The 24,535-nt window shown below is 37.1% G+C and overlaps 1 protein-coding gene across 3 annotated transcripts in view; it reads right to left on the bottom strand.

Moving 5' to 3' along the window:
• Positions 1-24,535, bottom strand: part of CERT1 (ceramide transporter 1) — a 149,027-nt gene continuing 124,492 nt past the window's right edge. For 2 of the 3 annotated variants that reach the window (XM_003899825.5, XM_009208629.3), the window contains 7 exons: positions 20,611-20,706; positions 17,539-17,671; positions 16,288-16,358; positions 13,580-13,708; positions 12,710-12,839; positions 10,956-11,092; positions 3,861-5,668 (listed from right to left, as the gene is read on the bottom strand). In XM_003899825.5, coding sequence (XP_003899874.1) covers positions 10,965-11,092; positions 12,710-12,839; positions 13,580-13,708; positions 16,288-16,358; positions 17,539-17,671; positions 20,611-20,706 — 687 coding nt within the window. In that variant the 3' untranslated portion in view covers positions 3,861-5,668; positions 10,956-10,964. Of the gene's footprint in view, positions 172-3,860; positions 5,669-10,955; positions 11,093-12,709; positions 12,840-13,579; positions 13,709-16,287; positions 16,359-17,538; positions 17,672-20,610; positions 20,707-24,535 lie in introns of those variants that run through there. The other variant, XM_017959650.1, reaches the window with a different exon arrangement.

Genomic DNA, 24,535 nt, shown 5'->3' on the forward strand with positions numbered 1-24,535 from the left:
TTACAGTGAATCCAAAGCTTGGTTTATTTCCTCAGTGATCATTCTGTGGTAGGCAGCCAACAAAACAGTGATAGTTATATTGCAGCTCATCCTTGGGTTGAAAATCTGGGATAAAATCCTTGGGCTTGTTTGCAGTAATGTTTTATGACTCAGTTTCCTGTTTCATCTGAGCTGGAGGACAGGAAGGAAGTTTAAGCACCAAATCGTGATCAAATTTCATCTTTACTGACCTCCTTTCTGTATCTGGTGGGATTTTATAAGACACATCGTTACAAAAGCCCCTTGTGATGGGACCACATATTGATAAGCCCCACTGTAAGTTGAAAATAAGTTAAAATAATAACGCATTTTCGACAGAAGCACCTCGACTTATGATGTGGCTATGTACTGATAAGCCCATTCCAAGTTGAAAATACCGTAAGCTGAAAACTTTTTTTTTTTGAGACAGAGTCTTGCTGTGTCACCCAAGCTGGAGTACAGTGGTGCAGTCTCAGCTCACTGCAACCTCCACCTCCCGGGTTCAAGCAATTCTCCTGCCTCAGTCTCCTGAGTAGCTGGGATTACAGGTGTGTGCCACCACACCCAGCTAACTTTTTTATTTTTAGTAGAGACAGGTTTCATCATGTTGGACAGGCTGGTCTCCAACTCCTGAGTTCAGGTGATCCACCCGCTTCAGTCTCCCAAAGTTCTGGGATTACAGGTGTGAGCCACTGCCCCTGGCTGAAAATGTACTTTTGACTTACAGTATTTTCCGTATATGATTGGTTTACTGGAACACAGCCCCATGGCAAGTTGGAGTGTACTGTATTTGTAGTGCTTTGTACAAAGTCAAACAATCATAAATCGAACCACTGTTAAGGAACCATGTGTATTTGGAATTTTGTGAAGCCAATATTGAAGTGTGGGACTAAGACCCATACACCAAAATTGCTAGTCTTCAAGCATGTTGGTTCTTTCCAGTCCATCAAACACTATATTCTAGATATTACACATAGGCATTAAAAAGTAAAGTCTAATGGGAAGAAAACAAACTTGAGTCAATCAGTAGGTTTGGAACCCCAACCTGTTCCCTCCTCTGTAACAAAGAGGGGTGGTATCACCAATCACCACTATCACCTCACTGGACTGCTGAGTGGGGAGGAGTCAGAAAAAGCAGGCACAGTGCCTGGTACAGACATGACAGAGATACCCTCACACAACACCTCATCAACCACAGATCCTGGGTGACAGGAACATCATGGTTTGGCATCTTCTAATAACTTCAGAGATATTAAAGATTTGTTCTAGTACTAACCTCACAGAACTCTATACAAAGAAAGAATGAAGAGGCCAAATAAAGTAGCTTCACTTGTGATATCTGTGCAAGGCTATTCAAAGGATACAGATGTGGAAAGTTCACAGAAAATGTGTCTTAATAGGCAGACAATGTAAATGATAGTATGAACTCTGTAGTAACCAAGTTCAAATAATGGCAAGAAAATCTGGAAGAGCCTATAAAAGCAACCCCATTTGAAACTGCTAGGTAGAACTACACCTTATTTGCAGGTTATATTCCAAAGTCAAGCCTAAAGCAAAACCTGCAGTTAAAACTGCCCTAGAAAATCCCTCTAGGAATGAGGACCACATATTTCTCTGTCAACAAATTCAACACAAGTCAGATTTTCCCTCCAGCATCCCACCAGATTAAGTAGTTGGTTTTTATTTACAGATTACATTGTTTGGATGTCATGTATTTTTGAACACTAGGAAAGAAATATGCTCAGTGCCTTTCAAGTTCACACTTCCCATTTCATGGTTGTTCTAGGGCATAAATTCCCTGAGTGCAACAAGTGGAGCTGAGATTATTTAAATGAGATTTAAATAAATGAGATGATTTATTTATGGTTAAGTGCATACAGATCAATTACAAAATAAATGTGTATCATTTGCCAGCACTGTGCTTCCATTTTAGAAACACCCAAGTGAATATAGCTTAATTCTCTAGCAATCTTTTAAAACTTCTGGATGTGATCCACAGTAAGAAATTCATTGTAAACTGTAACCCACTACACACATATGTATAATACATATGACAAAATACATACAAAATATTTATTACATGTCATATACTTGATATATTCCACTGTTATATTTTGTTAAAAAAAAAATTGGGCTGGGCACTGGCTCATGTCTGTAATCCCAGCATTTTGGGAGGCCCAGGTTGGCGGATCATCTGAGGTCAGGAGTTCGAGACCATCCCGGCCAACATGGCGAAACCCTGTCTCTACTAAAAATACAAAAAGTAGCCGGGCGTAGTGCCTCACGCCTGTGATCACAGCCACTTGGGAGGCTGAGGCACAAGAATCGCTTAAACCTGCGAGATGGAGGTTGCAGTGAGCCAAGATCGTGCCATTGCACTCAAAGCCTAGGTGACAGAGCAAGACTCTGTCTCAAAAAAAAAAATAAAATAAAATAAAAATGTCGGCTGCAACTTTGTTTTCTTGATCCCTAAGTGGGTTACAGGAAGAACACTGAATTTCAAGCTCTTAACTACTCAGAGTAGGGCAATATCTCAGGGTTAAGGAAAACAAATCAAGCCAGCATATTTGTCCATAATATTTTAATACTTTTCCACTTTAAATACTGGTTTTAATTTTGTGATTGTAACATGGAAGATCCAACTTTATTATGTTTAAAAAACATCATCAGGATCATAAAGCTATTATAGAAGTTACTCTACACACTCCCAAGGTACTTTAAAATGATTATGTTTTGAGTCTGTAGATGAACCATGACAAAATCCAAATACATCGTCTATACAACTCGGACTAAATACTGGTGAAAAGTGTTTAATTGGACAAATAACTGATAAGCTTAAAGATAACCAGCACAATTTCACAAGAGAACCAGCTCAGCCCAACTAAAAATTTCTTAATAGCAATTGACACTGACGTTGTATTAGGTGTATAAATTAGTTGATGAAACTGAACAAAGAGAAAACCCATTCCTCCTTTTCCTTATTTTGCCTTCTTACACCTCCCTTGCAGATATAACCCTCCTTTGGTTTAGTTACCCCTGTGGCAATACCAAACCAAGTACTGCAGTGATCATCCTCTACCTCAAAACCAGGAGTCCTGAATTCCAACGGAAACACTGTGCTCTCTTGTCCTGTGCAGTGGCAGTCAGGGATAAAACCCCACATCACCAATAGATTTCAAGTTTCTAACATAGCACAAAAGATAAACTGAGTAGAAAAGAGAGTAAAGGGTAGTTTTTTCTTTTGGTTTGGAGGAAGACAAATTATCTGTAGATGAGAAAACATGAATATTCAGGATGTAGGAATCAGCTTAATGAAAATAATTCTAGAGGATCTAAATGTTGTCCAGAAGGCCAGTACCTCTCCAAATTCTGACCTCTTTTGGACTCTTTCCATATTCACCAATTTATTTCTCAATCTGATTGGGTGGAATTAACTCTAGTGAAGTAAAAGTGCAGTTATCTAAAGGTAAAATGTTATCTTTTCTTCTCTTAATACAAATATTTTAGTGTAATCATTTTATTTACAGAATCAATTGCAAAAGTATATCATCACATTTAGTCCAAATGCAACTAGTGATAATTAGATTTAGATATTGCTTTGTAAACTTTCCATACTTCTGTAAAATAAAGCTATCCAATTTAGTAATGAAAGAGTTAACTGTCTGTGTTCATGACAGTTACCAGAAATGGCAAACAGAGAAACATTTATAGTGAGCATACAGAATTTTTTTGAAGATTCTTATCAGTGGCTATGGTGAATAAACCTGCCCTCCCCAACCCTCCCATTCTCCCATCCCAACCCCATAACCCACAGCTGATTGTAAAATAAAATACACATTTGAGGTATAAACTTTTCTTTTTTAAACATCACAATATAAAATGTTAACTGGTGATGTAGTAAACCAACATGATAATTTGTCTTATTTGCCTTACTAGCATTACCACCATATAGGCACTTTTCCACGTAGTCAAATTATGAACAGCATTTTTCTATAAGGCATATTCCATGCACATCATTTACAGAAAGGTAAATTAAAAAATAGAAAAGATTATGGAGCGTGAAATCTGCGTGCATGTAATGTAAGCATATGTTTTATATGTATTTTTCTCTCTGTACAGAATAATAAATATCACTATATCTGATGCAAGTAATTCACTTCCAGGATTGTGCATATTAAGCGATCAGACTAATCCCATCATTAATTATTATCTTGCACTTATCATTAAGACTCCATTACCATGTATGTGATATATACAGGACATGTTCCATGTGACATGACTTTCTGCTTTACAAAATGGGTCCGATTTCTGTGTTTTTACAGAGCTGAACAAGTCAGCGAAGCATCTACAAAATGCCTCTGATTTGTATAAATACACTGGTGTGTAAACACAATGAAGATTTTGAAGTGGGCAGTCATTTCAACTTCAGTGAGCACTATTCCTTGCCTCATCTCCATGCTTCAATGTTGTTCACAAGACTTAAACTGAAAAAGGTATTTTACATTTTAAGTTCATATAGCAACAAAGAAATGCATTTCAGTTTGAATCATGTGGAATCTTTACTGCTCTGCTGAAGTTTCTGATCAAGAGGCAGAGAGGCATTGCTCACATTTTCCATGTATACTTTGCAACCTATCTTTTAAACTGACCCAAACTGGAAGAACAAACATATATACCCGTTACTGAATACCAGAAATATTGAATTAAATGTCAAACTCAGTCTGATTTGCTTTAAACAAGTTATACCATATACTACCTTAGAAATTTAAAGAAAACATGAATTTATCTTGACCATTTTCCAGAAAGTAGTCTATACCAACAAGATTTGTACAGATATTTCTGTTTGGAGACAGGCAGAACCAATTTAGGGATTACCAAATTGTGTTTGTAATAAACTGAAAAAAATGTCTAGCACACAGTACACAACTAAAAAATATAATAGAAATATAAAGATATCTGGGGGAAGAAATAAAGCTTTTCACTTTCTCCATCAGAACCAAGGTTCTTCATGGGAGTAAGACTATAGAAAAGGCAAAATCACAGGTTATTGACAGCCCTCAGTTATTAAGACACACACAACAACATGAATCATTATAGAAATCAGCAGCAACGAATTCTATGATTATACAAAGCAAAAAAGTCAAAAAATTCTGGACACAGATTTGACTGTAGGCCTGAAAAAAGAACCTCTTCCAGATTATTTGCTGCACAGAAAGCACATGCCCCATGTGCGTTCAACTTTTGTGCTTTTCTTTTGTGCACAAAACCTGATACAACAGAGGATCTTAGGCCGGACCATAGTAAATTAAAAATTCTGAAAAAGTATCCAAAAATTAAAGCATCAATTCCTAGTTGTGATTCAAAGTTGATTTTTTTTTCTCTTCTAGGAGCAAGCAAATAAAAATATAGCCATATACATGTAATTTTACATGTATTTATAGTTATATGCTGAGCAAGGAGATCTAGCAGGAGATAGCTAGTGTTAGATGTTCAGCTTTGCTATTGCAATATTTTGTCATTTTTGTACACAAGGCCAAGGTCTTGGGCCACAGACAAGGCTATAGATCCTACGTTCCAGCTTAGAGCATTCAGCTTTTTTTTTTTTCTTTTTTTCTCCAACATGGAATGTCACACAGCCTTGCTTCAGTCACTGAAGGAAAAAAAAAAGACAAGTAAAAAACTCAGCAGTATGTTTGTTACTAACAAGACTACCAGAACAGAGTTCTCCCACCCTCCATATTCATGTAATGCACAGAATCTCTATTAAAATTTATCATTATGAATGCAAAATTATTAACCTTACAAATTTGAACTTATCCTATCAGCAAGGAATCGAAGGTATATGGAATTTTTCAAAAGTTAGGGGAATAGTCCTCTCTACGGTCTGGGCCTCCAAGATGACAAAGAAAAGAAGGAACAATGGTTGTGCCAAAAAGGGCCGCTGCCACGTGCAGCCTGTTTGCTGCACCAACTGTGCCCTATGCGTGCTCAAGGACAAGGCCATTAAGAAATTCGTCATTTGATACACAGTGAAGGCCACAGCAGTCAGGGACATTTCCGAAGCAAGCGTCTTTGATGTCCATGTGCTTCCCAAGTTGTATGTGAAGCTACATTACTGTGTGAGTTGTGCAATTCACAACAAAGTAGTCAGGAATTGATCTCATGGAGAAGAATCAAATACCTCCACCCCAGTTTAGATCTGTGGGTGCTGCCCCTTGAGCCCCACCAAAGCCCATGTAAGGAGCTGTGTCCTTAAAGACTGAAGATGGACTATTCTCTGGAGAAAAATAAAATGGAAAGTGTACTTAATATTGCATGCTCAGTGTATTTGTGCCACATAGGGTGAGAATTTTTTGTGTGTGTCAGACCAAGTGTGAAGTGACACAGTGTATTTTCATGAGGGAGAAAGCTTATTTATGTAAATCAAATCTTAACTGTTTGTAGTCACATCCTCGGCCTCACAATTTGCATAGGTGTGTGAAATAAAGGGGGTTAGGCATCTGAAAAAAAAAAAGGGCAATATAGGCAAGCAGAGGGGATCAGTGAAAGGTCTCCTGATTTTTACCCCACAACATGGCATTTCTTTTCTTAGCCTGCAATAAAAATTATGACATACAATACTATTTATCAAGAATTTAAAAAATGTATTCAAGCTATGAGAGAGACGCTTGCCTTATTTAATCAACAAACATGCTCTGAACTCTTTGTCAAATGAGTTTAAAAGTTTTTACTGGCTGGGCTAGTGGCCCATGCCTGTAATCCCAGCACTTTGGGAGGTTGAGGCAGGCGGATTGCTTGAGCTCAGGAGTTTGAGACCAGCCTGGGAAACATGGTGAAACCCCAACTCTACTAAAAGTACAAAAAATTAGCCAGGCATGGTGGTGTGTGCCTGTAGTCCCAGCTACTCAGGAGGCTGAGGTAGGAGGAACACCTGAACTTGGAAAGTTGAGGCTGCAGTGAGCTGAGATTGCTCCAGTGCACTCCAGCCTGGGCGACAGGAGTGAGACGCTGTCTTTAAAAAAAAAATCTATATATATATATAGTTTTTACTGTTAAACAACTTTGGATCTTATTAACTCTTTACAGAACTTTGTCTAAAGGTGATATACACACTATTTGATGTTACTATTTTTTCCATCACCAAAATTAAGAATGTTCGCTTTCCTAGGGTTTCAATGCTGGGTTTGACTTCATACATTTATCTTCCATAATTATTGTAAGAAAAAAAAATCATGTTACAGTAACAAAGATTTTTTCACATTAAGGTTTGAATTTGGATCTTTGTTAGAAAGAAGCTCAATCTGGACTCAAAAAGCCAGATTTGAGTTTGGGCCAATGAATCTTTTCAGTTGTATCTTTGCACACATATACACGTATCCACAAACAATAGACCTCTCTTCCCCAGAGACGTTTTTAAGATTCCAAGCTCCTCCCTCCTAGGTCCGTAAATGAAAAATCTGTGCACATATACATGCACACACACAGAGAGTCAATAAAACACTGCTCTAAATCCAACAGTCTAGATGCAAATGCTGCTAATATCCTACCATGTATCTTTCAAATGTTTCAAAAAGTTATTCTTCTCAAATATAATTGAGAGCATGTTTTACACAGAACTGCATTCTGATTTCTTTTGCTTTAATACAAAATTATATTTTCTGTCTTGTTTAGTTGAATATCTGAGCCCCTTTGGTAAGGAAGTCATATAAAGCATCAAGAGGGAGGCTGTTTCAGCAAGGTCATGGTGAAGAGAGACGACAGAGTGAAACAAAATCTGGTCTTGGATAGAGTGAAACAGCACCACTTTAAAAACCTAGTGGCTATGGCAAAGAGACATATCACTAAGCAGGGTGATAAGCCTGTTTCTGTCACGTGCCATCAGTTTTCTGGTTTATTTGATAAATATGGCACAGACTCAGAAACAATAAGAAGTAATGCATCCAGATCTAGCTATAACAATTCTAAAGTACAAGATACTATAAAAATTGTAAGCACACTTAATGCAGTGCACATGTGCCTGAGGAGAGAATCCCTAAAGAGTCAGGCTATATTACAAAACACTATTTTCAAATACCCTTTTTCCTGGGAAAAAGCTAAATAAGACATCAATGTAATACACCTTATGTTAATATGGGATATTAGTTAGTATCGGACAATAAATTTAGCCTTTGCATTTTTTTAAAAGAAAGACATACTACAAACATCATTAGAAATCAGATTTGTTTAACATTATTTCATTATATAATTGACTATTATTTTTAGCTAAAGAAAAGGACTCAAGAATATACATTTCTCAGCCAATTACTTAACATTCAGTATAGGTGAGAATGAGAGGATATTCACGTGTTACTGCTTACCATTTGTGTATCACAATTGGCAATACCTAGTAATATTTTAAATGTTATTACAAAATAGAATTTATAGAAATGGTATTATACAAAAGATTCTCAATGGACCAAAGCAGGCTTAAACTCGGTCATAAGAAGAATACAATTAAAAGTACACTGACAGAGTATTTTTCACCTAATGAGTTGGGAAAGTTACAAAGTTTTGTTTTACGCATTGTATGAAAAATTATGGGACACAGGCACTGCAATTCATTATTGCTGTTGAGATGGTCAATTACTATAACCTCTATGAAAAGTAGTATCTAAATTATAAATGCACAAACCCCTAGCAGGGCCAGTAGTACCACATCTATTAATTTTTCCCACATATAAACTTGCAAGTACAAAATGACATATGGATACAATTAAAACACTGTTTTAGCAAAAATTGGAAACTGTAATATTCACCAATGCAGAACTGATTCAACAAATTATGTGTATCTACACAATGGACTACTGTATAACCATCAAAATGAGGAAGTTCCTTATAAATATGTGAGACCTTCAAGATAAAATGCAAATATAAGATGTTGAACAGTGTTTACAGTATGCTGCTGCTTCTCTAACAACAAAAAAAGTGTATGTGTGTAGAAAATACACTAGTATTTGTTCATTCAAGCATTAAAAACTTTCTGGAAAAAACTAGTAATAGCATATAGTAATAGTTAATAGTATATGGCGAATGCAAGACAGGATAAATTTTACTGTGTAACTTTTTCATACTTCTTTTTTTTGTTGTTTTTTTGAGATGGAGTCTCGCTCTGCTGCCCAGGCTGAAGTGCACTGGCTAAATTTCACCTCACTGCAAGCTCCGCCTCCCGGGTTTATGCCATTCTCCTGCCTCACCCTCCCGAGTAGCTGGGACTACAGCTGCCCGCCACCTCGCCCGGCTAGTTTTCTGTATTTTTTAGTAGAGACGGGGTTTCACCAGGTTAGCCAGGATGGTCTCAATCTCCTGACCTCGTGATCCGCCCATCTCAGAACTTTTTCATACTTCTTTTTTTTTTTAAGAGACATTACCTGTCCAGGCTGGAGTGCAGTCGTATAACCACAGCTCACTGCAGCCTAAAACTCCCGGACAAAGCGATCTTCCTGCTTCAGCCTCCCAAGTAACTAGGACTATACGTGTATGCCACCACGCCTAATTTTTTTTTTTGTCAAGATGGAACCTTGCTGTGTTACCCAGGCTAGACTTGAACTCCTGGCCTCAAGCCATTCTCCCACCTTGGTCTCCCAAAAAGTGATGGGATTACAGGTGTGACCCACTGCGCCTGGTCACTTTTGACTTTTAATCATGTTAATGTATCACTTACTTTAAAAAGTTAAAGATTCTGGGCTGGGCGCAGTGGCTCACGCCTGTAAACCCAGCAATTTGGGAGGCCCAGGAGAGCAGGTCACCTGAGGTCAGAGTTCGAGACCAGCCTGGCCAACACGGCGAAACCCCATCTCTACTAAAAATACAAAAATAGGCTGGGCATGGTGGTGGACGCCTGTAATCCCAGCTACTCAGGAGGCTGAGGCAGGAGAATCGCTTGAACCTGGGAGGCAGAGGTTGCAGTGAGCTGAGATTGCACCACTGCACCCCAGCCTGGGCAGCAAGAGAGAAATGTTGTCTCAACAACAACAAAAAAGGTTAAAGATTCTACCTCTTTGCATAGAGGTGTTCAGTGCTGTACTGGTTGACAGTAAAAATACGGAACCAACTCAGACATTAACGTGGGACTAGTTAATAAATTCTGCAACACGCATGTAACAGATGTTAAAAGAATGAGATGTTTTACACATCTAATGTCTTATAAATATAGAAAGATAAAGATACATTGTTAAGTGAAAAAAAAGCAGGCTATAAAACAAGAATTTTGTTATAATAGTAAGTATAAACATTTTAACTCTCAAAAATATGTCAGTATATACAAAGAAAAATCTGGAAGATTATACAACAAAAATAACAGTTTCGAGGAAAGGAAAGAATACATACAGGAAGTTTGCCCTTCTGCAATTCTACAGTTCTATAATATCAAAATTTCTTTACATAAGCATTAGAAGAAAAAGGAAACAATAAAAAAAATTAAGTTTTAAAGGCTATAAACTGCAATTCCCAAGGCCAGGCATGGTGGCTCATGTCTGTAATCCCAGCACTTTGGGAGACTGAGGCAGGATGATTGTTTGAGGCCAGGAGTTCAAGACCAACTTGGGTAACATAGCAAGACCCTTATCTCTACAAAAAATAAAAAATTAGCTGAGTGTGGTGGCACATGCCTGTGGGGACTTCCAGCTACTGTGAAGGCTGAGATGAGAGGATCGCTTGATGCCAGAGGTCGAGGTTGCAGTGAGCTGTGATGATGTCACTGCACTCCAGCTTAGGCAACAGAGCAAGACCCTGTTTAAAACAACAACAATGACAACAACAAAAACCAACGAAACAATACTCTATAGGGGAACATCAAAAAACACAGCAAATACTTTCAACAACTAAATTTTAGTATCGACAGAGTCATATTAGTCAAATAAAGTTTAAAAAAAAAAAAGATAAAACATATCTTTTAGTACCTGTTAATACTAGAACAAAATAGGCTTTCCTGCAGTTTTTTCTTGGACGTAAGAAGTAAAACGTTTTAGAAATTTAGGATACTCTCGCTTTGCCACTGCCCTTAACACTGAGGCTGGTGCCCATCCTCCAGGGTTCACTGTAAGATAAAGGAAAATTAAAATGTATTAAGATACACTTCTCCAAACATATGTGAAGCACTTAATTTGTTCCCTTGCTTTTAAAATATTCCTCACATTGGACCAATTTGCATCTTCTTTTTTTCTTTTTTTTTTTTCGAGACAGAGTCTCGCTCTGTTGCCAGGGTGGAGTGCAGTGGCGTGATCTCGGCTCACTGCAACCTCCGCCTCTGGGGTTCAAGTGAATTCTCCTGCCTCAGCCTCCTGAGTAGCTGGGATTACAGGTGCACACCACCATGCCCAGCTAATTTTTGTATTTTTAGTAGAGACAGGGTTTCACCATGTTGGCCAGGATGGTCTCGAACTCTTGACCTCATGATCCGCCCGTCTCAGCCTCCCAAGGTGCTGGGATTACAGGCATAAGTCACTGTACCTGGCCGGACTAATTAGCATTTTTTAAGTCCCAACCTTTCATTCCTTAACACTATCCATCAGACATAATCAGACAGCAAATAAGAAAGCATTTATAACCTTTCTACAATGTTCTTGGTTCCCGAAATTACCTGTAAAAATTACTATAGCACCACTTAAGGTTATTTAAGGCAGATTTATTCATAAATCTGTACTGTAATTAAATAGTAACTTACTCAGGTACAACTGTTTCTTTAAACATACTAGCAGTTATGGCCCTGTATGAAGAAGGCTTGACTTTTGATGAGAGAGGTTGCAATGATTACTGCAGGTGCAAAGTAGGTAAAACAAGGACCCAAAGCAAGCAATGAAAAGGCCTATCCAAAGCGAAAGAAATAGGTAACTAGCAACTAATAAGGACTAGGGAAGCGCTGACTCAGAAAACAAAAAGCCTGACAATGAATGCCAAAGAGAAATAAATATGTAACTAGCAACAAATAAGGTTAGGGGAGCCCTGATTCAGAAAGTTAAAAAGGCTGACAATGAGTAAAAGAACTCTTAATTTCCTTCCCCACTGTTGCTTATATTCCTAATTATAAACACATTCTATTAGGCAAATATCTAAGAAAATGGTGCTTAAAAATGAAGGCTAGGCCGGGTGCAGTGGCTCACGCCTGGAATCCCAGCACTCTGGGAGGCCAAGGTGGGTGGATCACGAGGTCAGGAGTTCAAGACCAGCCTTGCCAAGATGGTGAAACCCTGTCTCTACTAAAAATACAAAAAATTAGCTGGGCATGGTGGTGGGCACCTGTAATCCCAGCTACTGGGGAGGCTGAGGCAGAGAAATGCTCGAACCTGGGAGGCGGAAGTTGCAGTGAGCTGAGATTGCACCATTGCACTCCAGCCTGGGCAACATGACGAGACTCCATCTCAGAAAAAAAAAAAAAAAAAAAGAAGGGTATATGACAGTGACCTAGGGATAAAGTTTTAAAATTTACTTATCCACCTCTAGCTTCAGAAATACTCATATAGTAGTAGCTCCAGGGTGAAATTCAGACATCTGTATTTTCAAAGATTCTCTGGTAATTCTGATATACCTTTCTCCAAATTAAAATTCAGTAAACTAATGGATAAGAACTAAAAAAGCATTTGTCCAAACTGTTGTCATATAGGTCATGATCAAGAACAGCCACATTATCAAAGAGCAAAAACAATAAAATACATACCATTAGCTACATATGTAATCTTGCATAGAATGTTATCCCTGCTAATTTCCTGGTTTCCCTCTGGTGGGCTTACCAAGGTTTGACAAATCATAGCAACATTTATTTTGGCACGGACACATCGGTTGTTTAGCTGCCAAAACAAAAAACAAAGCATCAGTAGACACCCAGTATTGTGTAAACTCTGCTGGTCTAGTCTCATATTAGGTTAACCAAAATCATAACTCTTAAAAACTATCTCCAGTGAAATCTTATAAGCACCAAGCTGATATGACACCAGGATTCCTCCCCACCCACTTTTTTCGGGGACAGGGTCTTGCTCTGTTGCCCACTCTGGAGTGCAGTGGCGCCATCATAGTTCACTGCAGCCTCAAACTCCTGGGCTCAAGCAATCCTCCTGCCTCAACCTCCAGAGTAGCTGGGACCACATCACCAGGCCTGGCTAATTAAAAAAAAAAGAAAAACAAAATTTTTCTTTAATAGAGATGGGGTCTAGCCATGTTGCCCAGGCTTCCCTCCTCTTAAGTGGTAAACGGAGCTAAATTGCGGTAAACCAGAGGTTTGGCTGGTAGCTGATAATGGCTTAAGAGATAACTGTGGGAAGTAGCCTATTGCCCAGGGTACGTACTGCCCTTTTGGCTGTTTCACCAAACCTTAGAAGGAAAGGTAAATGGCCCTGGTGGAATGTTCATAGCCATGACTGTTGCCCTCAGACAACACATGGGCTATACTATTGCTAGCAGTCAATCTAACACAATAAGAAGCATTATCAAATCAAGTATTGTGTGTGGGATGTGTTTATCGTCTTTATCCTGCATTGTGTATTTAGCTTTATATTGTTTAATTATACACACTTATATATATTGTACTTACAGGAGCACTGTCATGATCCACAGAAAAATTACAAACTATCCAAGTTTCAGGGTCATTTTCAGTCAAGGCTGATATCTTTCGAATGGCAGAAAGATATAATACGTCTCGCTGAGAAGCAGGCCACACCCTCTGTGGAGAAGTAAAAATCTTCTGAAAAACAGATCTAATATGGAACTAACAGGACAAACAAATGTAATGCCAATAAATGTCTTAAATTGAAGGTAAAATCTCTCAAATTTTAAACGGAAAGCATCTGAGGATATCTACCAAATGATTAATTATGAACAGAGTTAATAGCTTTGCAGAACAATATAATAAAAGGAATAATGTTCTATTTTTTAAATTATAGTAAAATACATACACATATAATTTGCCATTTTAACTAATTTTTAAGGTACAATTCAGGGACATTAATTACATTCACAGTGCTGTGTAACCATACGGCTATCTCTGAAATTTATCATCATCCCAAACAGAAACTCTGTACCCATTAAGCAACAACTTTCCATTCCTCTCTCCTCATATTCCATGATTATGGTCCGCTTAGATTCAAAGATTTAAAGAAAAAAGACTTCTTTGAATCAAATCACATTAGAAAGAATTCTAAGTCACTCAGATTGAGTATTTCAATATTAAGGTATGCAAGGGGAAACATATACTCTGGGAATGACATGGAGCCTAGGTCTTCAATAAATGGGACTACCTCCTTTAAATGAGAAAAAAACCAAAAAAACAAAAAAAACCCAACACAAATCTTTTATCCTGTTTGTTACTTCTGTTTTGGTTATCTCATATATGTACCTGGACTAGTCCTTATTATGCAGTGTCATTCTTGATTACCGAGAGTAATAAATAGCATACAATACAAATCATTTGCAAGATGAAATGATTCATTTTTTAAAGATACAAAATTTCATGCAGTTGACGAACACAATGTTGGGTAAATTGTGTGGGGACAGTAATACATGAAGATTTGGCAAATTTAGACCTAATGAATACAAATCCACAGGATGATAAGATAGAAATTTAAAGAATGAGAATGACTTAAACATCAAGAGATCAGTAGCCCTCTTTTAAGACCATACTGTAAAAGAAGTCAAATTTAAAGGGAAAAATATTGTAGTGTAAGTAACACTATAGACTTTGAGTCTAAGCAGAACATTATCATGGAATGTGAGGAGAGGGGAATGGATAGTTGTTGCTTAAATGAGTACGGAGTTTCTGTCTGGGGTGATGATAAATTTCAGATATAGTGTTAGTGGTATGGTTACATACATTGTGAATGTAATGTGATTTTCTTGAAAAAATTATTCCAGGACAATTTGTTTATTCCAAGAATTGGCAAATAATTATAACTGTAACACATTTTGTTACATATAAGATTTTAATAATTTTTAGTTTTATTTTTCAATCCTGATACAACTTATATGACCCTCTCTCCATCTACTATTTATCCAGTAGAATACCTTCAGCAGATTGTTTTCCATGATGGATTATTTTCAGATAATAAGGCTCTTTTGGTTCTAAATTATTGGTTATTTATCTTCATTCCCAATTATAGGGTGACTTATTAATATTCTGACATTTACTAAATTTTAGATTTCAAATTAGACTTCAAAATTTGTATGCTAAAACAGAATCTTAACTGTTATGCATTTCTGAGCAGCTGTCATGTAAAATTAAGTATGGCTCCTAATTATTAGATACAAGATGTCTCAGATGACAAGACTGAGCTTAATACAAAACAGACTAATGTTTTCATACAATGCACTCAAAAACCATTTAAAAAAGAAAAATGAAGTACTCACTGAATTGGAAAAACAAAGTATCTATTAAATCATTATATTTCTTTTATAATGTTTAATATTGTTTTTGGTGGATCTCTCCAAAATTTTAATTCCTTTTATTATGCTATACACATTATGTTATTGGGCAGTTTTCAGAAAAGAAACAGCAGAATAAGGCAAGAGAAATATTAATTCTATAATTTTAAATATCAAGAATAGCAGAATAAGAAATAAGGTGAAAGGGAACTAATTTATGTTTCTGTGTGCTCTGGTGTATGACTAACCTCTCAAGTCATGCTCTGCGATTTTTCTTTGCCTTCAGATAATCCACTTACTTTTATATCTATTAGTCTTAACATAGGCTAATACCATACTAGCCATTACCCTTATTGTTGTTGTCACAGGAAGCTATAATTCACATTCATATTTGGTAACTATCATTTACCTGTTAATAGAGACTAGATACTAGAAAGGTATTTAAATGTATTTCAGTATTTCAGAAGGCTCTTTTCTAGACTTAAAATGTGTATAAAGAAAGCTGAGAGCGTGGCATACACCTATAGTTCCAATTACTTGGGAGGGTGAGGCAGGAGGATCACTTGAGCTCAGGAGTTTGAGCCTAGCCTGGGAAACATAGCAAGACCCTGTCTCTTCAAAAATAAAAACTGCATCAAGGGAACTAACTGTTGATCTTTATCAAGCACTCTATTTCTAGACTGTCTCTCTCAGATTCTTGCCTGCACACATTTCTGCTCTGAACAGGTTGATACACCTTTCAAATATATGACATTCATGAATCATTAATAAAGTCTTTGGATTTTTGTGCCTTTTAATAACCTCCCCAATTTTACTTTAGGGAATCTGCATGTCTGTGTTTGAACTACATTGAAGTCCTTTTAGGATGAATGAAGAGATCTTTACCTTGTGTGTTTGATAAATGATGATTGCATTATCAGCTAATGTTTCCACGACATGAAAGTTTTCTATAGTTGCTGAAATGAAGAGAATAATAAAAAGATAAATTATCTTTTCCTAGAATGTGATCAATTAACTTATGATGAAAGTCACGTACGAATGGACAGTATGGTCAATTGAACAAGATCCTGCCCTATCTAGGCTACGTCCAAATGGAAGGTAGCTAACACTTAGCATTGTGGTTACAGATGAGGGATGTGAGGTCTGATCACCAGGAAGCCTCATTTTCTTTGGCCCAATATCTATCTCCCACAGCAAGAAAGCAATTCTAATCACTACTGCATCACTCAGGCACAAATAGTTCCCTAACACTAAAACTGTTCCCTTTTTCCCTAATTTATTGATGTTATATAAATTGTTGTATCTAATCTTAGGTGGCTATTTCTGTGAAAAAGGGATGTCAAACTGCCAATGATAAACATGATGTTGAGAAGTATCTATACTTAGGAGATTGTGTGTCTAAGGGGAATACACACTAAGAGTAACTCTAGGCTGGGCGCGGTGGCTCATGTCTGTAATCCCAGCACTTTGGGAGGCCGAGGCGGGTGGATCACCTCAGGTAAGGAGTTCGAGACTAGCCTGGCCAACATGGTGAAACCCTGTCTCTACTAAAAAATACAAAAATTAGCTGGGTGTGATGGTGTACACCTGTAATCCCAGCTACTTGGGAGGCTGAGGCAGAAGAATCACTTGAACTGGGGAGGTAAAGGTTGCAGGGAGCTGAGATCACGTCATTGTACTCCAGCCTGGGCAACAAGAGCAAAACTCCGTCTAAAAAAAAATAATAATTCTAAAGTAATCACAAAAGGATTCACCTAGGATTTACCATGGAAACAGTTTACGAAAAAGTAGATGATGAAACAGAAATCTTCAATTTCAGTCTTGGCTTCTCCACCTTGTTGCCTTTGACAAGTCACTTTGCCTATCTGAATTTTACTTAATTTGTATGTAAAATAAGCAATAATAACTACTTATCATTGTAGGATTACTGAGGTTATTGGATCAAATTACATAGTAGGAAGCATTTTGTACACTGAAAAGTTCCACATAAATGTATTGTTAGTCCTCTATATGATTTTCCAAATACTTTCTAAGTTAACTTTGTGAACTATGTATGAGATACAGAAAACTAGGTTGGATTTGATGTTAAATTCAAAATAATAATTAGATTAAGATATATTAATAATGACAGCTTACTTTCCCAGTCATTGCGAACGTCAACATTCCAGAAATAATTGCAGACCTCATGTCCTGTGACGCCTTTAACTGCATGGGTAGCTTTTAAAGGATCCAGAACAATCCCATTTTCTTCTACTTCTCTTCTGTATACCTAAAGATAACATAATTCCAAAACTGTTTGAAAATTAAAAATCAAGTCCATAAAAGCATGAAAACATGCTTTTAAATATGGCTGCTCTTTAGATTTTTATGAAAATCTATTTATAGAACATATTCTGCTAAAAGAAAATTAAAAATTTCAAATTAACAAAAAGTACTGAAAATTATAAATCCAAGGTAAACTTCATAAAAAACATGCGTATGTGATAAATAACTTACTGTGAGTTGTTTAAAAATAAATGTATCAATTTGAATTAGGCATTATTTACCAAACATTCTCAAAGACTGTTTAACATGGCTAAGAAAACCAAATAAACCTGGCTAGAATATATTCTCCTTAAAGATACTAAATTAAGGTTGCTTTGTTCAATGCTGTATCCCAACATCTAGAATAGATGTATCTGAAACACAGTAGGCACTCGGTTATTTGTTAAATCAATGGCTGAAAGCTAAGATGGCAAAAACATAAATAACAGATCTATCTTACTTTAAATACTGAGGTTATATACCTTAAATGCTAAGTAAAATTAATTATTTTAAAATTATAGTTTGCTACTTTAGATAATTATGTGATAAATACTTTTGAGAAATGAAGAAACATGTATCATGGGGGAGAACCAAGTGCCCATTTATGAAGGACCTATGGGGCTAGACATTTCACATAGTTTCTATTACAGCATCTCTCAACAGACTACCTTCCCCTACAGATTTATTACTCATATCATTGGGACCACCGTTTTCCCAGCTACCCAAACTAGAAACTCTAGACTTTTGATTCCTCCCTTTACAGTTCACACAGCTAGTAAGCTTTTTACTATTCTTCTTCTTTTTTTTTTTTTGAGATGGAGTTTCGCTCTTCTTGCCCAGGCTGGAGTGCAATGGCGCCATCTTGGCTCACTGCAACCTCGGCCTCCCAGGTTCAAACGATTCTCCTGTCTCAGCTTCCTGAGTAGCTGGGATTACAGGCGCCAGCCACTATGTCCAGCTATCACTTTGTGCCTGACTCTTTTAAGTAATCTGCTTGTTCTCCAGTTTCTTCCCTATCAGCTTGATCTTCTTAAAATTATACTTTTCTATCCCAGCACTTTGGGAGGCTGAGGTGGGCATATCACCTGAGGTCAGGAGTTTGAAACCAGCCAAGCCAATACGGTGAAACCCCATCTCTACTAAAAATACAAAAACTAGCCCAGCATAGTGGTGGGTGCCTGTAATCCCAGTTAGTCGGGATTACCAAAAAAAAAAAAAAAAAAAAAAAAAAAAGATACTTTTCATACAGTGGCTAATCTACTGTTACAGACAATTGTTATAGACAATGACTATTCTCTTTAGAGAGTAACTTTATGCTTCTCATAATCTAGGTCCAATTTCTCTAACACTGTGGGCTGTAGGAGTACTTATTTTCTATTCCTCGTTCCAGCTGGAGAGACTTCATCTAGACCATCACTCCTGGCTTCTCTTCAGTGCTTCACTTCCTCCTCCTTAGAGGTAGGTGACTCTACCGTGACTGAATGATGACTACAGAACAAATAAGGCAGGTGTGGCTCAACCCTTTCTTCCGCAAAGAGCATACATCCTGGCCTGCTTCTGTAGTGAAGGTTTGTGATTATCCAGCAATGCCAGGAACATGCTTAATTCTGGAATAACAAGACCCTGTAGCAGCTGATCTCAAACTATTTTCTACAATCACCTTATCAGAATTATAGCTAACATTCTGGTAACTCATTTATCTGTCTCTTTTATTTTATGTCTTAATTTGTTCCTTATTCAAGATGAGAGGAGATCTCAGCATCTAATATTATATCTTATTTGCTAGAATAATTCTGGTCAACACAGATTATGCAAAAATCCCGACTAAAAAGTTTGCTTTCAAGTTTTTGCTCACATCATTATTAATAAATTAATAAAAACAATTTTGTTATTATTTCCAGATGCAGTTCAAATGCTTCTCTGCATTGTAAAACAATCTAATTGTTTCAAATCACAGAGATCTTTCTTTTCTGATTTTCTCCACCACTCATCTGTACTCTTCACTCAGTACGTTATCAGATGGGGCCAAGTAATAGCATGCACACACACACATATATATATATATACACTATTTTTTTAGACAGGGTCTTAGTTTGTCACCCAGGCGAGAGTGCAGTGGCACAAATGTGGCTCATTGCAGCCTTGACCTCCCTGGCTCAAGGGATCTTTCGCCTCAGCCTCCTGAGTAGCTAGGACCACAGGTGTGTGGCACTGCACCTGGCTAATTTTTGTATTTTTTGTAGAGATGGGGTTTCACCGTGTTGCCCAGGTTTGACTTGAACCCCTGAGCTCAAGTAATCCACCTGCCATGTCCTCCTAAAGTGCTGGGATTACGGGTATGAGCCACTGTGCCTGGCCAATAGTACCTTTTAAATGTCAATATTCCTTTTCTTCTCTCATTCCTTGCTCTTATTTTCCGTCCCTGTGTTTAGGGATGTAAACAAGATTAACTGACCAATGTCTGAACATCAAATAAAGGTGCAGTAAGAGAAAAGAAAAGGAGGGTATAGACCAAAAAGGGAGAGAAACAAAGTGTCATCTAGGCACAACATTCAGTATGTTAAAAAAAAAAAAAAACAAAAGGAAGTATCCAAATACAGGACCATCAGCTAATTGTGACCTTTCATATCTAATTCTCCAAATTTTATTTTCTTCATGGCCCAGTCAAAACAGAAAGGTTTAATCATATATTTATATTACAATCATAAAGAAATTTTAGTAAAGGCAAAGCCAGAAAAGCAAAAAGACATTCTATTGCTCCATATATGATACTGCTTTGATCACATGTAATAATTTGTTTTAAAGGTAAGTTGAAAGTGCTATCCTTATTCATATCAATAGTAATGATAATATGACTGAAACAGAGATGCCTTTGGCAATCTACAACATTTCAGGGGGAATTACCTTCATTTCTCCTTCTTCTACAACCAACTGCCAATTGGCATCTCCGCCTACATCCTGTAATGAGTAAGTCATGTGGTTCTGCACCATCTCTTCAACCTTGTGAGGGGAGGAAAAAGGCATGAGAATCCAATAGGTATGTCATAATCTCTAAAACAGAATGGTATTCAGTTAACTTCAGTTCAGAAATGGTGCTTAGTAGCTGAGCAACCAAATGGACAAAGGTGAGGAGGTTTTACATAGCGTTTGAAGAGTTTGGTCCACATTCCAGATATCCAGGTTAATGACAGGAGACAGAAATGAAAAGAAGGAAGATGGGTCACTCAAGTAACACATATTGGCCTAATGTGTATCAACTGACCAATAAGCATTTTCTGGAAAAAAGAAATATTCCATTCTATATCATAAAACAGAGATAATGTGTTAAAGTATAAAATAATGGAACAGTATAGATAAAAGGGGCACAGAGATCATCCCGTCCAATGTTTCTATATTTAAGACTATGTAGAGATATCAGGAAGGTCTGATATGAACAAAGACATATATAGAGAGAGCACATCTTTGCTCTCATATGAACAAAGATTAGCAAAGATATATATGTATATGTCAAAGATTTCAATACAAAAAAGGTGAAAAACCTTCCTTATGCCACTGATAAACCTCTGTTTTACAATGGAATATAAGCCAATTTAAAAATAATCAAACCCTTATTTGATTCCAATTTCTTTGTTCTAAATTCTTTCAGGGACAATGCTAATATTCATATATTCAAGCATTTACACATAATCACCTTTTAGTTCATTTTAAAATTTCTAACAATTTCCTTACAAAATTTTTAAATTTGAATTTATAACAACTTTTTACTGATATTTAAATGTAACTCAACTATCACAAATTGTCCTTATACATTTTATGTAAATAAGCAAACAAAGTTGAATATTTCACACTACCAGAATTCTCAGATTTATTGGAGAACTGAAGTGATACAAAGTGGAAACAAAGTAATTTCATTTTATGTAATAAATATATTAGAAGACAGAAGAGCTGGAAAATATATATATACACACACACACATATATGTCATACTTCCATTAAATTTTATCCTAAAGTTCGTTTGTTTTATATAAAGTCTATTCTGTTCATTAGGAATATAGAACAGGAATCAGTTTTGAGCATATTTCAAAGTAAATAATCAACTCCCCACCCCCCACCCAAGAGACAGGGTTATTCTGTCACACAGGTTGGAGTGCAGCGGCACAATCATAACTCACTGTAATCTTGAACTTCTGGACTCAAGTGATCCTCCTGCCTCAGCCTCGTAAGTAGCTAAAACTACAGGCCTATGCCACCATGCCCAGCTAATTTTTTTTTTTTTTTTTTTTTAAGAGACAGGGTCTCACTTCGTGGCCCAGACTGGTGTACAGTAGTATGATCATAGCTCACTGCCACTACAATTTCCTGGGCTCAGGGGATCCTCCTGCCTCAGACTCTGAGTAGGTGGGATTACAGGAGTACACCACCACACCCAGTTAATTTTTTGTAGAGACAGGGTCTCGCCATCTTGCCCAGGCTGGTCTTGAAGTCATCTTCCCACCTTGGCCTCATTAACGGTTTTAAAAAAGAAACTCACTCTGGGAATATAATTTTCTATACCAAAGGATGTTATCAATATGTTATAGTGATGTATACTTCTGCTACCTCAAGTTTCTACATCTTAAATGCATTTTTGATTACTGAAAGCAAATATGGCCTTAAGTGTCTCCTGATACATCAACCATCACAAAGAATATTTTTGATAAAAATGCGGAGATTCTATAATCTACTTTTGTACTAAATAAACACTAACAATATTTTATTCCTTTATTCATAATTCTGAAAACAGTGTGAGTTACTGATTTGACAGAAATTTAACAGGACATTCTACAATTTTACAAAGCCTTGGAAAATGTAACTTTCAGTGTTGCATGGAGAAACTGTGCACCTTTATAATTTCAACATCTGCTTTGAGAGAGCAAGGATAACTAATGCAGGATTCCAAGTTACTAATACATACAAAATGTATCTGATTTCCAAAAAGAAAAGTCCCAGTTACTATGCATAAATAAAAGTAGCATTGGCTTGATTCATTTGTCTGTGTCACACTGTGATTAGGAGAAATGTTTACACTCTTCAGATTCCAAAATCTTAAAAATCTTTAGATTTGAGTATGTGCTTTGAGGTAGGAAACTAGCAGTTAAGCACACCTGTATTTATTATGAGATAAGAGACAGAAAGAAATGCTTCCCCCAAATAAACCTACTTTCAATATGTTACTTGTGAAAGAAGAAAGTGAAGAACAGAAGAATTTTATTCTGTTAAAAAACAGAATTGGGTTCAAAAAAAATTTTTTTTTTTTTTTTGAGATAAGAGTCTTGCACTGTTGCCCAGGCTGGAGTGCAGTGGCGTGATCTTGGCTCACTGCAAGCTCCGCCTCCTGGGCCCACGCCATTCTCCTGCCTCAGTCTCCCAAGTAGCTGGGACTACAGGCACCCACCATCACGACTGGCTAATTTTTTTGTAGTTTTAATAGAGACAGGGTTTCACCGCGTTAGCCAGGATGGTCTCGATCTACTGACCTCATGATCCACCCGCCTCGGCCTCCCAAAGTGCTGGGATTACAGGCGTGAGCCACCGTGCCTGGCCTAAAATAATTTTTAATGCTACTTATCTCTTTTGTCAAAAACAACGCAGCTAGTTGTGTTTCTGTTTGGGAGATTATTCTGAGTTAGGGATTTCAAATGCCTAAGAAATGAGGTGTTTTTGATTTGTGGTTTTGTCCAAAAGAAACCAGATTCCACAAACAAAAACGCACAGTAGGTAGCACAAGTCAAAAAATATATAGAAAGCATATTTAACATTGTCTTTCTAGGTAGGCAAAAAATGCTATTCCTTCAACGGTAGGCCATGAGGCAGGTCCAGGTTCAATTTTCAGCCATGCTGTATAAAAATGTTTTAAAAATAATATTCCTGTAATAGCTACACTGCATCAATGGAAAACCAGTTTTCAAAAGGTTCAACAAAGAAACAAACATTCAGTGCTATGCTCCTAAAAAACTAAAGATCTAATGAAGTACTAAATTACTGTAGTAAACTCTGCAGAGCTTTCATCATGGAATCTTCATTCATTATAATATCTTCCTTGAGGTAATAACATTAAAGTTAAGAAGAGAGGTATACAGGTAAAAATCTCACTATAACAAATTTTATGTTTGCTGTAGGAAAATATGAAGTAACCAATATTACCATAGGGGCAGTGACTTGGGCACTGGTGACCAGACTGACACTTCAGATCTAACCTAATAATCTGCTCACTTTACTGTTCAGTTATGACACTACATATTAAAAAGAAGTGGGAAGCTGGGCGTGGTGGCTCACACCTGTAATCCCAGCACTTTGGGAGGCCGAGGCCGGCAGATCACAAGGTCACAAATTCGAGACCATCCTGCCTAACACGATGAAACCCCGTCTCTACTAAAAAATACAAAAAAATTAGCTGGGCGTTGTGGCGGGCACCTGTAGTCACAGCTACTTGGGAGGCTGAGGCAGGAGAATGGCATGAACCTGGGAGACAGAGCTTGCAGTGAGCCGAGATCACGCCACTGCACTCCAGCCTGGGCGACAGAGCAAGACTCTGTCTCCAAAAAAAAAAAAAAAAAAAAAAAAAAATGAAGTGGGAAACAAGCAAATACTGTTTCATAAAACAAACAAACAATAAACAAATATAGCCAAATTTACCATGCTGTTAGGCTCAAAATTTGACATTCTAGGAAATAATATTATAGTAACACCTCCTGTCACTTATAAATGAAAAAGACTCAGTCAAAAACATTGAAGGTGGTGAACAGTGTTTCTAAGTTTTATTTAGGCTAAGTGTAATTTCAGAAATCAT

This window comes from Papio anubis, chromosome 5 (assembly GCF_008728515.1).
Source record: "Papio anubis isolate 15944 chromosome 5, Panubis1.0, whole genome shotgun sequence".
In the NCBI taxonomy this organism is placed as follows: Eukaryota; Metazoa; Chordata; class Mammalia; order Primates; family Cercopithecidae; genus Papio; species Papio anubis.